Source organism: Formica exsecta, unplaced genomic scaffold (genome assembly GCF_003651465.1).
Source record: "Formica exsecta isolate Colony F162 unplaced genomic scaffold, ASM365146v1 scaffold120, whole genome shotgun sequence".
NCBI classification, from domain to species: Eukaryota; Metazoa; Arthropoda; class Insecta; order Hymenoptera; family Formicidae; genus Formica; species Formica exsecta.
Genome location: NW_021848537.1, coordinates 3705062 through 3720533, shown reverse-complemented (window position 1 = coordinate 3720533; position 15472 = coordinate 3705062). Strand labels below are relative to the sequence as shown.

The 15472-nt window shown below is 35.5% G+C and overlaps 1 protein-coding gene across 1 annotated transcript in view; it reads right to left on the bottom strand.

Annotated features, from left to right (window-relative positions):
- Positions 1-14287, bottom strand: part of LOC115243442 (5-hydroxytryptamine receptor 2B) — a 17233-nt gene extending 2946 nt beyond the window's left edge. Inside the window, exons 1-7 of the mRNA XM_029820459.1 lie at positions 13621-14287; positions 12273-12742; positions 8725-8983; positions 7551-7720; positions 6625-6910; positions 1332-1556; positions 119-449 (exon numbers count right to left, since the gene is read on the bottom strand). Of these exons, the coding sequence (XP_029676319.1) occupies positions 119-449; positions 1332-1556; positions 6625-6910; positions 7551-7720; positions 8725-8872 (1160 nt within the window). The 5' untranslated portion in view covers positions 8873-8983; positions 12273-12742; positions 13621-14287. The remainder of the gene's footprint in view (positions 1-118; positions 450-1331; positions 1557-6624; positions 6911-7550; positions 7721-8724; positions 8984-12272; positions 12743-13620) is intronic.
- Between the last annotated feature and the right edge of the window lie 1185 nt (positions 14288-15472).

Below are 15472 nucleotides of genomic sequence, written 5' to 3'. Positions count from 1 at the left end.
TATATAATAATTATTGTTATTAATTTATAATTTAATTATAATATAATTTTAAGTTACATTGTCATATATAATTATTATTACATTATTTATTTTATGAAAGTATCTCTCTAATTCTCACCTTTCCTTTTCAGCGCTGCAACCGGAAGTACGTATCAGTCTCGCCGACGAAGAGGACGATCTCATGGTGGTGATTGCGGACGATGATGACGCCGTAGATGATGACGTTTTTGCGGATGCGTATCTGCCGCCCAATCTACGAATGTGATTACCCTCCGGTTCGGCTGCGAATCGCGCCTTCTTGCGCAATAGCTGCACCGTCAACACGTAAGTCGTTACCATAACGATCATGGGGATGTAGAAGGCGATCAGGGAACCAAACACGAAGAACGCTCGGTTATTGATGACGCATTTCCTCGGTTCCGGCATGATGTTCGAGGGGTTGATGATGCCTGAAAGAACGAGATTCTGGCTATTTGAGTTTTTGTCACACTTCTCGATTATCCCATTCTCTGATCAGCTGTCGATTCAAATGCTCTTGATTATCCGTTAAGCTGCATGGATGTATTCTCTGAGAGAATTTGCTCTTCTAAAGTTTGTTTTGAAATTGTAACACGATAACAATTGCGTCAAAGGGAAAATTATTATCGAGCCTTATTTAAACTCGATCAACTTTGCGCAATCGATCTTGTCGAGAGGTAGTAGCGGAGTTTTACGCGAAATTTCTGAGAAATTTGTATAACTCGGCTAATCAGAATTTTCATTGCGTAATTTTTATTGAGTTATTTGCGTAATGCAATATTATCGATATAAAACGGCCGAGAGCCTAAATATTGCGCCCTGATAAATGTGCATTATGTCTATTATACGGTGTCGCGTCATTACTTTTTCATTCTTTATCTCGCGGAAAGCTTGTAAAAATCGCGAGGTCTCTCCTCGAGATATCTCTCGCATCTGCTCCCTAGACTCTCTTCATATTTTTCTCAAAAATAAGGAAAAATAAAGATCCTTAAAGGAGTCTTTCTATCACCACAAAATGTGAAGATTAATGGATAAACACGACTGTATGGTAGCGATTTGTCCTAAATTTCTTTAGAATAGAATTATCCGGAATAAAGGGAGTTGTATACTCTATAAATGGGCAAACATCGAAGCGCAGAAACGCAATTCCCGTTTCTCGAACGCGATTCTTTGGGGTTTGTTTGCACCTTCATATTCGCTCGCTTTACAAAATACGTGTCGGTCCATATCGGGGCATGTTTACACCCTCCCTCCAAGAGACAGAAAGAGAGAATAAATGGGGAAATGTGGAGAAGAATGTAATAATAATTTACCTAATACCGTGATGGAGCTGGAGACCAGCATAGCCAGCAACCAGACAGCGGCGATCTTGAAGCCCACCACCCGTTTCGTAGACGTGTGACGTGTCCTGAGCGGATTACGGATGCCCAGGTAACGGCCCAGGGAGATGAAGCACATGTGCATTATGCTCGCCGAACACGCGAGCACGTCGCATGTCACGTACACGTTACACCACACCACTCCGAACGGCCAGTATCCTGGAAAGTTCATGAAAGCCGAAAAGCTTAAGCTTTTTGTAGGCCGAGTTGCGTGAAATGATCGGTCGATTTCGAACGATTTATTAAATTGAGAGGCTCTCTTACTTTCAAATCCTCTTATATATCCATACCGTTAGGAAATGGAGTTTGCGCGCGTTTATTGAAGCTTGTTTTAATGCTCTATATAAATAATATCCATGCATTTATATATATGTATAATTAAATGTAAAAGATAAAGTTTTATTATATATAAAAAGAAATCAACTCGAAAATTGTTAAAAAGAAACTTGAGCTTTATCAAGTTTCAATCGTATCTCGAATTATCGAATCGTTGAACAACTAATAGTTGAAATAATATTAAGAGAAATTAATCGAGAGAGACAATAATTGATCATATAATTTATTTTTCATTTTAATTTACATTATAATCTATTTTCTTTTAAAATTTTCTAATTAAGCAAATTAAATATTTGCATAATTTTCCCAATTTTCGTAGAATATCTCACGTGTGCAAAAAATCTCAAAAGAAAGAATTAATTATTGGCAAATCTCGGTCTTTTTGAGCGGGTTACTCATTTACAGAGATATATGTGACGAGAAAGGATTCAGATGTGTCGTAATATCACTATTGGATTTTTGGTTTTCGTCAAGCATTTTTAACATTCCTGACGTACGTTCCTTTCGTGCGCAAGAGACTAATGGAAAAATAACTTAAGAGAATAGTCCTTATTGTAACGTGCGGATAGAGGGAGAGAAAGACGCAGCTGTGGATCGCACGATGCATCCACGTGGTGAATAGGATCACATCAAACGACGTCAAATGTCGGAAATGCGTTTACACAAACCGTCACTTTGCACGGGCAGATTCTACGAGTCGGTGATGTATTTTTGTCGCTTCAAAGATTCGCGGTGGAAAACGTATCCGTCGATACGCTACGAACGGGGGCTGTATTCGATCGTTTGTGGTTCGATGAAGAATAGCCGTGTTTATTTCTCTCGCGAAAATTTATAATTCTTAAGTAACCTGTAACTTTTTTTTAATGTCAATTAATAATATATAATTTTTTATATTTTTTAATAAATATGCCATAACCTAAAAAAAAATATTTTGAAAAAAAATCGAGGAGTGTTTTTGCAAAAGAACTATATCACTTCGTCACATCACGTGATATTTGATTATTTCGCAGGATGTTTATTTAGTAAAAGTCATAAAGCTGGAACTTTCGGAATCCAATATTTCGTATGCAACGAACCCAATATTATTCCAAGGATTAAGCAAACAGCGAGCGACTATATTGTGCGATGATAGATTCTTCAAACAGATGATTTGCGAAGCAAAGATGAAGTCGATAAAGTCTAATGACGATTTATAAATACATGTCTGTAATTAATTAGATCTTCGATCACAGATTGAAATGATGATTTGCGCGATCACTGTCAATTGCGAACCTTGAGGTTTCGAATAATTTTTTATTTTACAAGATCTCTTATTCTCATATATCTCCCGTTAGGCAAATTCTAATGCTAATTCTAATTATTATTGCTAAGTATAATTGACATTTAACGAACCGTAAATGAAGGAGATGAATAACTTGAGATACGGTATCCTCTTTTAATCAGTCCCTTATCACAAATATTATAATTCGGTTGAAATAATCAACTTAATTAGTCCGCGCGTCGTGCATTGTACTCGTTGTGAAAATTAAGACGAGAAGCGTAGAATTTCTGAGGGCGCATAGTAACCCCAAAAATTTGCATATAGTCGCATTATATTAAGATCTTCTCGCAAAGACTATGTTACGAGGAATTTCATTAGTAACAGATTAAAGCGCGCCTTGATGAGCAGACACGCTGCAATAAAGATTTAAGTACACACACGAAAAACGCTAGGGGCAAGAATAAAATTCGAGCAACATTCGGGAACTTGAAATATGTATAAACGAGAAAAGAAAACACGAATAGAAAATGGAGAAAAAAGATTCAATAAAAATTATAGATAAAATTGTCTCTAAATCTCATTAAAAATTTCTTTCTCTCCACATTGGATTTGCACAAATCGTATTATTCAATTTAAATAATTTGCGAAGAAAGAGAGAGAGAAAGAGAGAAAGAGAAAAACACTCCAATTGTTATTCTTATTATTATCAATTCTGTACATATATAATACTATACTTTCTTTCGTTCTCAAAGAGAAAGTTTAGTAAGTTAGCCGCTTCAAAACTGCGTGAGGTTTTTCGCGAGAGCGCATTGACGAAAAAGAATCGGGATGTAAAAGAGGGCCTTCCCCTCCCGCCCCTTCAGTTCGCGCCGGAAGATGTGAATACGTCGCTGAATACGAAACACTCGCATTGTTCTGGGGCAGCGAGTTTGCCAATTTCAGCCCCACAAAGGCACTTGCCACGCGCCGGCGCGCACATCTCTCTAACAAGGTGCTCACAATGCGCACACTTTCTAGTCATCTATATCCGACGGAGAACGTATGAGAACAAACGTCGGAAATGAACCGCGCAGCTTAACGAGTGTAACGGGAGCAAGGAAAAAAAGCGCGAGCTTTATTCGGTTCTACGCCGATTCCAGCGCGTTCGCCAACGGATGCTGACTGACACTTTGCTCTGCTACCCCTTTTGTTTTACAACGATCAATGAAATATAAACGTGCGATCAGTAAAATAAAAATAAAATAAAATCTAATTGCATTAAATCATTATTATTCAATTATTCTTTTGTATTTTATACGATATGATTCTACAAATGCGGAAAATTATTTAATTTTTTAAAATTTCTTCAGCTTTATATTTTTTTTCTAGATCGTTTATACAGTATCATAAATTACTGATTAAACTTTGTAATCAAATGTGCCGAAAGTTTGAGGATGTGCTTGACGCCAATTTCATTACGATTTATGACGGATAGGACGCGTCATCGCGAGGATAATTGTAGGCTGTCATCTCGTGCCGACGTAGATTGGACACTCGAAAGTACTTAATGGCCATACGGCGTGCTTCGTTGCTCGCAATTTCAGTCGAAACGCGAATTAATTAGCGCCATAATCATGACACCCTGTAATCGGATCAAGGACGTTGAGAATTATTCGGCGTAATATTGCCAAAGCGCTAATTCTTGTTTACTAGTCTTTAAGAGACGAGAGAGAGAGAAGACTAGTATAAACCATATTTCAGTATAAGCATTTTAATATTTATTATAATAATATTTTATATTTATTTCTATATTCTAGTACATTTATTATATAAAATATTTGCAAAACAAACTGAACTTTCTATTTCTGTTATACAATTATTACAATTCTTGCGTCGCGAGATAAAGAAGCTTCCATAATTGATTAGTATCTCTATGTCTTTGTGATTGACTTAATAGAGAAATCTGTACTCTAAAATTTCACCAATTGCAAATTATTCTGCGTATAAATGTGTATGTGGTGAAGAAAATCTAATAACGAAATTCTGATCAAATTCTTTTAAAAGAGACAGACATTACAGATTCCGGCATTTAAAGTTCGCAAAAGAGTCCAAAGTTTCTCAAACAAGGAAAATTTGGGATTTAAATCCGCGATTACAAAATCTAAAAGTGTCAAAGTTCAAAGGTTCAGATATTTTAGATTTAATGACTACACTAGACTCACACCTGGCATCAGAAAACTCGGGAGGATGATCGCTCTTACAAATATTTTTCCCGGGAGGGAAATTTTGCGAATCTCACCGTCATTTCCACAATGGTATTAGAATCGACGATCTGCGAGGGACTCGCGAAGATGGAAAATTCCCTTAATGTTTCACACCGGCCTTTCATATTAACGTAAGACTCGATAAAATCGAATGGCGCGTCACGTGTACCGGATTTTTAGTCTCCAGGACTTGATGCGCGCTCCTGGAAATTACTCCTTCCAGGTCGCGGAGCAAAAGCTGTCTCGTACACGAGATAAACGAGCCTCGACGATGAGTCCGCTAATGCCGCGCGTGTCGTCGACGTGTTCCACGTGAAGGATGGACCTGAAGCGCGGGCACGTGACGCGAAAACCCGTGGATAAAGTCGTTCCTTGGACAGTGAAAAGGGGAGAAAGAAACACGAGGGTGGCCAGCCGATCGATTGTTCATAAATTTAGGAAGAGAAGAGATCATCCCAACTTTACTATAGATTGATGCGTCAAAGATCATTATAAAAAATTTAACGGTTAATGAAATAATTTTCTCTTTGCTGATGAAATAAATTAATGAATTTCTCTCATGTCATAATTAAAAATGTAGAAATGATTCTTGATTTAATCGTTAACTTTCAAATTATATCATCGCTTTGAAAGTAGATGTAATCGTGAACTTTATTTAATTAAACTTAGAGCTGTGGAGTAATAAATTAATGCGGTAGAAATCAATCGCACAGTGATTAGATCTCTCGGCTGATGAAATGATCTTCAAGCTTTTTAATAAATTGCATCAGGGGGCCAAGAGAGAGATGATTCTGAATTTAAGCGTCAATTTTTCAGTTGTCACGTCACATTTTCAATTAATTTTTACAAGGATGATGACGCAGTTTTGTACTTAATTAACAGCATTATAACTGCACAGCCATATTACCCGGTTGTGTTATACATGAAATTTCGCAACGGCGTGCACGAGACCGGAAGGCGGACACCCTCCGTGCGTGTCGTCTCTCATTTCCGTGTCGTTCCGCCGTATATCGCGACGTCTTAAGCCAGGATTGTATTACGTGCGTAATCCGATCGCGCGCGTGCGCAAGTCCTTGTAGATTCCGCTCCGTTTCACCGCGCGTCTATTATCCGCTCGGCGGAAAATCCGTGAAATTCCGCTGAAAAATTCCCTTTTTACCTCTTTCCCCTTCTCCGCCTCATTCTATTCCGTCCCACTCGAGATTCTCGTTTCTCTTCTTTCCGATTGAGATACTTGAAGATATTTCCGAGATATATTTTTGTGTCATTCAATCGGACGAGAGACTGTGAATTCTTTCTCTTTCAGAAAATTAAAGGGAAACAATTTTAAAATTCAGATTTGGGGAACGGGCATGAAATAATAATAATAAAAAAAAAAAAATCTCACCCAGAAAGCCCGGTATGGCACCTAGAGGCATGACGAAGAGGCTGACGAGAAGATCGGCCACCGCCAGCGACAACAGGAAATAGTTGGTCACGTTGTGGAGTTTCCTGTCCAATCCCACGGCGAGACAGACCAATATGTTGCCGAGACCGCCGGCGACTATGAAGACTACCACGAACAGGAAGCTCCAATCGAAGCGACGCGTCTTCGTCCCGGCAGTGCTGCCGATCCTGGATCGATGAATGCAGGCTAGATCGGCGATACCGCCGGCCGGCGAACATTCAAGAATCTGCGAAAAACATTTGGCTTTATGTATCGCCGTTTCTGTTCGAGATGAATAGCCGGAATCTGCGGAAATGTCAACACGGAAGGCGACAATCTCTTAAAGAGACTGAATTATCATTTTTCGCTCCGGATGAAGATCTTTGCGTGTCACCTATCTCGAGACGAAAATCGAGTAAGTTTTGTCATTTTAAGGGAGACAATTGTTTTTCAAATATCTGAGCATATTTGAGATTTAAAGATATTTCTTTGTTGTTAATGATATTGTAATAGAAATCGATAAAATTTTAAGTTTTTGAACGTATCATATATATTCTTAGATTAAAATCTTTTTTTCTTTTTTGGAAAAGAAGAAAATTTTAAATTTTAAACTTTTTGAGATATTTACATTTTTTAGTTGTATTTCAAAGAATTTTGAAGGCTCAATGATAAATTAAAAACTATGAAAAATATATATATTCTGCTTCTAAATTTTTTTAACTTTTAGTGCTTTTTGAGTTCTACAAATTCTTTAAGATTTTAATTTTAAAAGTGAGAATTGCTTTCAATTTCAAATTTGTACAAGTTTAATTATGCGAATTTTAAATCCTTGTATTTAAAGCCCCTCTTGAATTTCGATGCCTCATCTTTCTTCTCTAAGAACCTACTTCCTCGTCGAAGGACGTGGCGTTGCAATTTCTCATTGGTATCCTAGACAGAAAGACGCCCTCGATGCTCTCGAGGCTGTCGAGCAGCAAGGACACGTTGATGTTGCAACTCGCGTAATCGCAGGGCGTGCAAAAAAGGGTCATCGAAGAGGAGGAAAAAAAAAATTTATTATTAAATATTTAAAATAAAAATTCTCTTTGTTTATAATATTTTACATTAGCAGAAGTTTTATACTTTTTTATTAAAAAAAAATGCCAATTATATGTATACTATACACATTTAATTTAATTCAGTATTCATTAAAATCCGAAGATCCGGACTTTTGAAAGATCTGAATCTGCGCCTTCGAAATCTCAATCCGTAAAATCTAAATCCGCGGGTTAGATTAATTTTTCTGGAAAGTAGGCGTGCACTTTTTCCGCTCCTTTTTAATTATCAAAGGTCGAGGCGGGCTTTGTCATCGGTTTCTCTATCCTCAGATATTCACAGCGATAACGATGTCAGAATGGTGGATGGGGTGGCGACTGTTTGCGCGTTGATTGCAAGCGAAATCTTGCGGACAAAGCGTCGCTATTCCCAGGCAAACAAAGGACGAGACGTCGGCTCGTAGACTTATCGGGGACATCGATAAATCGGTGTAAGATCGGACGCGCGCAAATCTTCTCCCTCTTTCTCTTTGGATATTTTAAACGGAGAGTTACAAAAGTGTCATCCCCTTTGGAGACCGCTATTTATCTGCCGGCACTCGCGCGACCTAACCGGTTGGATTAACTGACGTACCGGATATCGACAGCCTTCTTCCGTATATTCTCCACACACCTCGCGACAATGCTGATCCCTGAACAAATTGCCGCATCGACAAGTTTGCCTGCCAACGACGCGCGTTATCCGATTCTGTCATTTGTTGCAAATTGTAACGTGGAAATCAAAATTAAAATTTGTACAAAAAATGGATTTTCTCTCTCTCTCTTTTTTCTAATATTTAGACATCTTTTTACGGTTTTGAACAATGTGTGTTTTTCAAAAATCATCAATTTTGAATCAAAAAATAACTTATGATTTAGAAGAGTCGTTAATAGAAAATAAAAAAAGAATCATAAATTTATAATATATTGGATGATTGCATAAGTTCGTGCCCGATTTTCATAGATGGCATTAAGTTACTGCATGGTCCGATTGTGGTGCAGAGATAATCGAATTCGCCGGAAGCGGTATCGCACTCGCCGGCGCAGCCACCGAGGGTGTCGTTGCAAGACACCTGGTGCAGGATCGTCGTCCAGTTGCCGACCCAGGATGTAAAATTGCCCTCCGGGACCAGCATGACGAGTCTCGAAGGAGTCCTCGGGATTAGTACCGCCAGTCACGATCGATGCAATACGAAACAGGCTGGAACGACGTCCTTATGCCGGTTCAAGGTATTCCTAAAAATAATCTAAAAAGAAATAATAGACTCCATTTTAATCCAATAAATTTCTTATATATTTCTCTTAAAATTTTTAAAAAGTTTAGACGTTTAAAAAGTTAGACAATTAAATATATTAATCAAATATTTTTAAAACTGAAATAATAAATAATAAATGTTATAATACACTTATAAAAATTAAAAAACGTGGCCTTTCTGATATTTTATTAATACGATTATTTTTTTGTAATGTTCCGAAATTCTGATACGTTGCGTATATCAGATCAGCTGATACTATCAGCTGATTACGCGAGTAAATCAGTTGATTGCACTGCGCGTCTTTTTTAATCACGGATCAATATAATTGTGTTGTCGATATTTTTACGTAAGATTAGAGACAAACCTTGTTAAGAATAGTTACAAAGTTAATCTTAACTATAAAAATAAAGATTGCCTTTCGAAAAAAAAAATTTATTATTAAATATTTAAATCGGGCACGAACTTATGCAATCACCTGATAGTAATTGATATATATATATATATAATTTTTGTTTTATAATAAATATACGATCAATGACTCTTTAACATTAGTACCGTAGAGTTTCCTCTCTGTGAAAAGTCTATGTATTTGGCATGCAAAATCCATTCGCAACTTGCATTTTGTAATTAGCGAAATTAAAATTTTAGATCATCGCAAACGCGCAGATTTTTTGCGAATAAACCGGAAACCGAGGAAGAGAAAGGAAAGACGTAGAAGCAATAGCATATACTCGGCTTCTCTCCGTTTGAGTTTATGCGGAAAATTGATAACGATGCGTTAATGCACAGCATGAATAATAAAGTTGATGCATTATGGTCATGATGGAATATTGCAACTCGCAAGAGTGCAGCTTGACTTATTTATATCTAAGAAAGTTCGCGCATCTCAATATTCCGTGTATAAAAATAAACATGACTGTATTTAATAACATGTGTTACTGTCGTAAAAAGAGCTCCAAAAATATACATCCTTGATATACTATTTTGCTTAAATACTTAGTATTCATCGATCTCTCATAAATCAGTAAATTAATTATTATTATTTTTTTTTATTAATATTACAGTATATTATAATAATTCTGTTAATATTATTAGCATAATGATGTATTTGTTAATATTAATAATGATAGAGAGAGAGAGAGAGAGAGAGAGATGCGCGAGTAATTAATTATAATGAATACATATGCTTGGAAAAGAGATAAGAGATAAATAATCGTGTACGCAACGAAGTTTTATAAAAAATTACATTTTTTGAAGATAACGGTAGGAAATGTCTAGCGGGAGATATTTCATCCTGGAGCTGTTGCACCTTGAAGCTCCTCTTCGAATTTAATTTCAAAATTGCATCCATCCGGGTTGCGCTTTTTGGTTCCGAAGAGAAGCCGAAGAGCGCGGCGCCCTAAGTGGCTTGATCCGTGAAAGTGCATCGGTTGAAGTGCATCGTACCGACGGACGTGCCGGTATACCGATGAGTTCGAGAGAGAGAGAGAGAGAGAGAGAGAGAGAGAGAGAGAGAGAGGAGATGTACGGATGTAATTTATTAGCGGTCCCGCGTGGAAAGTGACACGGCTCCGCGATGACTGCCGATGCCTCTAAAGGCCAATGACAGCACGACTTGTCAGCTGGGGAATAATTGTTAATTAGAAAATGCAAACGATTCCCCTGAAAAACGGTAGTCGCAGAGTTGTGTTTACTTTGCAAAGTACGTCGTTAATTAATTAGATTGTCGTTTTCCCATCAAGTCGATATACATATACATATTGCGCTATTAATTGTGTTGTCTATTCATTAATATTCTTGAGCGGCGAGAAATATCACGGTCTGACACTCTAGCGTGAGCTAAGTTAACGTAAACTATCTCTGTTATTTTGAACACGTTTTGCACCTTGGTAAGTTTGTCGTCCATTAAGGCGTTAAAACTCCAGCAGCACTTTGAATATTAAAATATAAATCCAACTTTTGAATATTAAAATAAAAGCAACGCGCTGAGATTAGGTGATTATTTTTTATTTGTGAAATTTACTATAAGATGATTGATTAAAATCGCATTTTTGTTTTCCTTTTATTTTTTTTTATCCCCGTCATATAATGTGTATTAAATAATATATTAAGCTGTTTATTTTTTTAAATTGATATCAATTCTCTCGTCAAATCCTTGAAATATTACGAATACTTTGGCGTTGCTCCGATATATCAGAATTTCCAGATAAATAATTAAGTTTGTCCTCTACGCGGAACTTATTGATCTCTTCTGCAGAATGACGTGACTTAATCACAATTATTGAATGTTTCACGCTAATTTTTTCCAAGAGGGATAGAGAGAAAAGAGAAGAAACCCAAGGGAAAGTCGATGGTAATTTAATTATGTCCGCTTTCAAAGGACAAAAAATATTGGAATTTGTAGTATTATTTGCATTGCATTCCTGTAAAATGCATAATTTTAAATTTAACACATCTTTTTTTATTTATATAAATGTTTTTACTAAATAAGATATATATACGTGATATGAGTGATATGATAGCAATAATAAGACAAAAGAAAATCAAATAAAACAAATAAAATGTCTATTATTTAAAAAAATGGCACGATATTAAAGAGCAACAGGTCTCGGACATCGCGCGCGATTCGTTTAATAAAATGTCGGCCTTCTATCGAGTGTAAACGGCTTATATGAAGATGTTGAAGGCATCATCGTATCGCAATGAGATCGATAGAAGGATCGCAATTAATGAGAGCGTATAGTCGCAACTAATCAAATTGCACCTACATAAGTGACAGCACTTAAAAATGCGCTTTAATAGAAAGAACTTTCTTCTTTGCACAGCTAAGTGATACACTTTTAATATATTTCACAGTTGCTTTTATATTTTTTAATGGATTTTTATAGTATCTTGATTTTTAGAGCCTTAGCTTTACTTTCAACTCTAACAGTAATTTTAGTGAAAATAAAAAAAAAAATAAAAAGAATAAAGTAAAAATATAAAAAATATCTATCATTAAATATAATAATTGCGTATTTATAACAAAATATATTTTTTTATAAAAAATTATATTATTTGAGTCTATAAAATTTTTTATATATCTACATCTAAAAATTGATTATAGAAAATATAATGAAAGAACATTGGTCCGTGAAATATTATTTCGATATTTTCTTCTTTAAATTTAATAAGATTGCGCGAAGGGATGTAGATAAATCAGCTTCGGGACGAATAAAATCTGTAAACCGATCTCGAAAGCAAATAGCTTTTGATCGACTTTATACGATCGTATACTTACTTTTCCAATTTCTGTCGCTCGCGTCTCGACGCCATCGACGCTCTCGTTTCGCCGTCGGTGGAGTTTGTTCATTTTCCGAACCCCCGGCAGCGCTGAGACACATATCTCACTTGCTCCGTGAAATTTTCACTCACAGTTTCATATCGAATCGAGATAGTTTCTTTTTCTCCTCGATTCTTCCGACACAATTCTGTCAGATGGTAAAAGAGTAAAAGTAAATGTTTATTCGCTTGTTCACAAATTGTCACCCCCATTCCCTTCCTGAGACCTTGCGACTTTGGCGAGTTATAATTTATTAGATGTTACAAGTTTATAAACGATGTCCCCCATAGTTACACGAAGTCAATCAAAGATTCTTTAAGAAAGTTCGAGTGGAACAACGTCCGTCAAAAGTACTGACAATATGAATAGAAAAAGTCATCGAGGATTACACGAGTGTATGAGGGTAAATTCTGCTATAGTTTGGCGATCTATTTCAAGGATATTCTGTATATTCCAGAAATCGTATCTTTCTCTATAACTTTTTCAGTCCCAAATTCTCTGATAAATTCAGAATTGACTTTTTTGTGAAAAAAAAGAGAGAGCAATTTAATTTTATATTTAAAAATATATAATCGAGTTTTTGTTTAATAAAATTTTAAGATTTATAATTAAGAGGGTTTAACTATTTATGTGTAATTTAGTTTACGTGGTGTTAAGAGTAACTTGCCAAGAAATACTGCTGAATTTGAATTTCAGAGAGTCGCGTGTCACCTTCGATTGGCATAGCATACCACGAATTTATATCATAGAATCTCACGGTATTATATGAATCTTTGATATTCAAGATGGATCGCGGGCATCGGGTTTATTAAAACTCGAGTTGTTTGCCCGATATTTGAATAGCAAAGTAGCATGATTCCTTTTTTCATGCACAAAAACTCGAGAAACTCAGGATCCAAATAAGAATCCCGAAATGGATCGACGAGATATTAGATATGAAATCAGAACGTGTGTCAAATTGAGGACTTTTTATTTTATCTATTTGCAGTACAAATGTCTGCAAAAGTTATAATTAAGATAAATAATAATGAAATGAAAAATTAATTAATTCTATTTAATCAATTAGTAGATTGATAATTACGATAGAAATTGTTACGAACTCAAGTTATGCTCCATCTCAATTATCTTTCTATTTATTAAACATTTGCATAATTGAATTAAATGTTAATTTATACTTCAATGTACTCACACAAAGTTAGTAACGATAATTCTCACATTTATTTGTAATGCAGCGACTCCATCAATTTTTAGCACATAAATGATAATCTTACATATTTATTGTGCAAATAATATCGATAAAAATTACCATGCGATTAGATAAATTCCTTAAAAACCAATAGAGCACCACTTTTATATGCGGCGGTCGATTATCTCGTTAAAAATTTAATCCAACTTTGCTTTGCAAAACTTTTGATAGATTCGCCGTTATATACGTATATTCGTGAAGCAATAAAATAGGCAACTAATGCAAATAGTTTAACATAAACGCTCTCCACAAATTTATAACTTATGTAAGTTTGAATAAATCGATAGCAAAATATTAAACAGTAATTAAAAATTAAAATTATGTCTGACAGGAGATGACTTATTTCACCTACTTGTGTGATGCAAGTAAATGTCTCCACAAAGATTATTCTATGGAAATATATCAATTAAGTTTTCTAAAAGTCAAAAGAAAGAGGGAAGTAGAGAGAAAGCGTAACGTATTTTAATGACACAATCGCTTGTTTTAGTAGTCGTGAAAAATCTGTAAAATCTGTTCAACTTTAATTCTCTTCACAAATATCGGCATTTTTTTTCACGAAATAGTCTTGCGATGGAACTAACTAAATAACAGGCTGGAATGCACGCGTACTCGCGCTCGGACCGCGCGGATCATACTGAGGAGGGAACTACGGAGGCTGCGTGGTGAGATGAAGGGAGATGAACGCGAGACGGAGGAGAGCAACGCGCGTTAAAATTCGCGCGCCATCCGATATTTTCCTTCCTGTCTCCCCCGCCCTTCTACCCCATCTTTCTAGCTCTCTCTCTCTCTCTCTCTCTCTCTCATTTTTCTCTCGCTTCCGGTTTTTTCCCTCCCCGCCATCCCTTCCATTTTCCCTTTCATTATCGTCAACTTTCTCTTATCTCTTCTCAGCGAACGATTGCTTCCTTTCCGTTTCGAGTCTCGTCGTGTTGTACATGTCTTTTGTTTCTTTTTAGTTTCTTCCTTCGATTTTCTGTTTCCTAGAACGCGATTTATGATGAGAAATCGTAAAAGACTCAATCTGAATAAAGTATCTACGTGAATGAAATGGCGAATTTACTCTTAGTTCACTTCTTGCTCTTTCCCATCTTTCCACGTAGCTTGCGAATTACTTCGAAAATAGCGGAAGATATTTGAATACTTTCGTTCTTTATGTTTGAGTTAGTTTTGAAGTTAAAATTAAGAGAGAGGCAATTGTTAATATTGCTTTAGCATTATTTGCTCATTATAATATTATCTGGATATATAGAGTAATTTTTCCTCAGCAAAAGGTCGAGGCATCAATTTATATTTAAAATATTAGTAAAAAAATATTAAAATAAGAGAGATATTGCAATATTAATTTATATATTTTCAACAGAATTGTCAATTTCCGCGATATTCTAAAACGCTTCGGTAAAAAAGATGCACTTTTATCAGGAAGATGTGCATTTCATCTTGTCAAGGTAAAGCTTTCTCATTAGATCAATTGGTTTCGTTAATTGCACGTTACTTCTTTAATTAAGGAACTTTTATAACTTCCGAAAGCTCGAGCAGCAGTTCGTGAAATGTATCACGATTATATTTAAAATTCCTTCTGGAAAAATCTGGAAAATGGTTTAATATTGTATGCTGTCTTATTATATATTATGATGTAAAATTTAATATATATTTAATAATATTAATGAGAAATAAAAAAAAATAGATTTGATGATATATATTTTATTATACATTCTATGTGTTAAAATGTTACGCGTTACATAAATATTTTTTATTATATATTATTCTTATTATTATTTAGAAAAACTTCTTTGGGTAAAGAAAGGATGTAGAAAAGAATCAGCTCTAAAAAATCTGCAAAATTTTGTGTAATGAAAATTAAAAAAAAAAAAAGAAAAAAAAAATACGCGGGAGATATACGCAGTTCATGTCT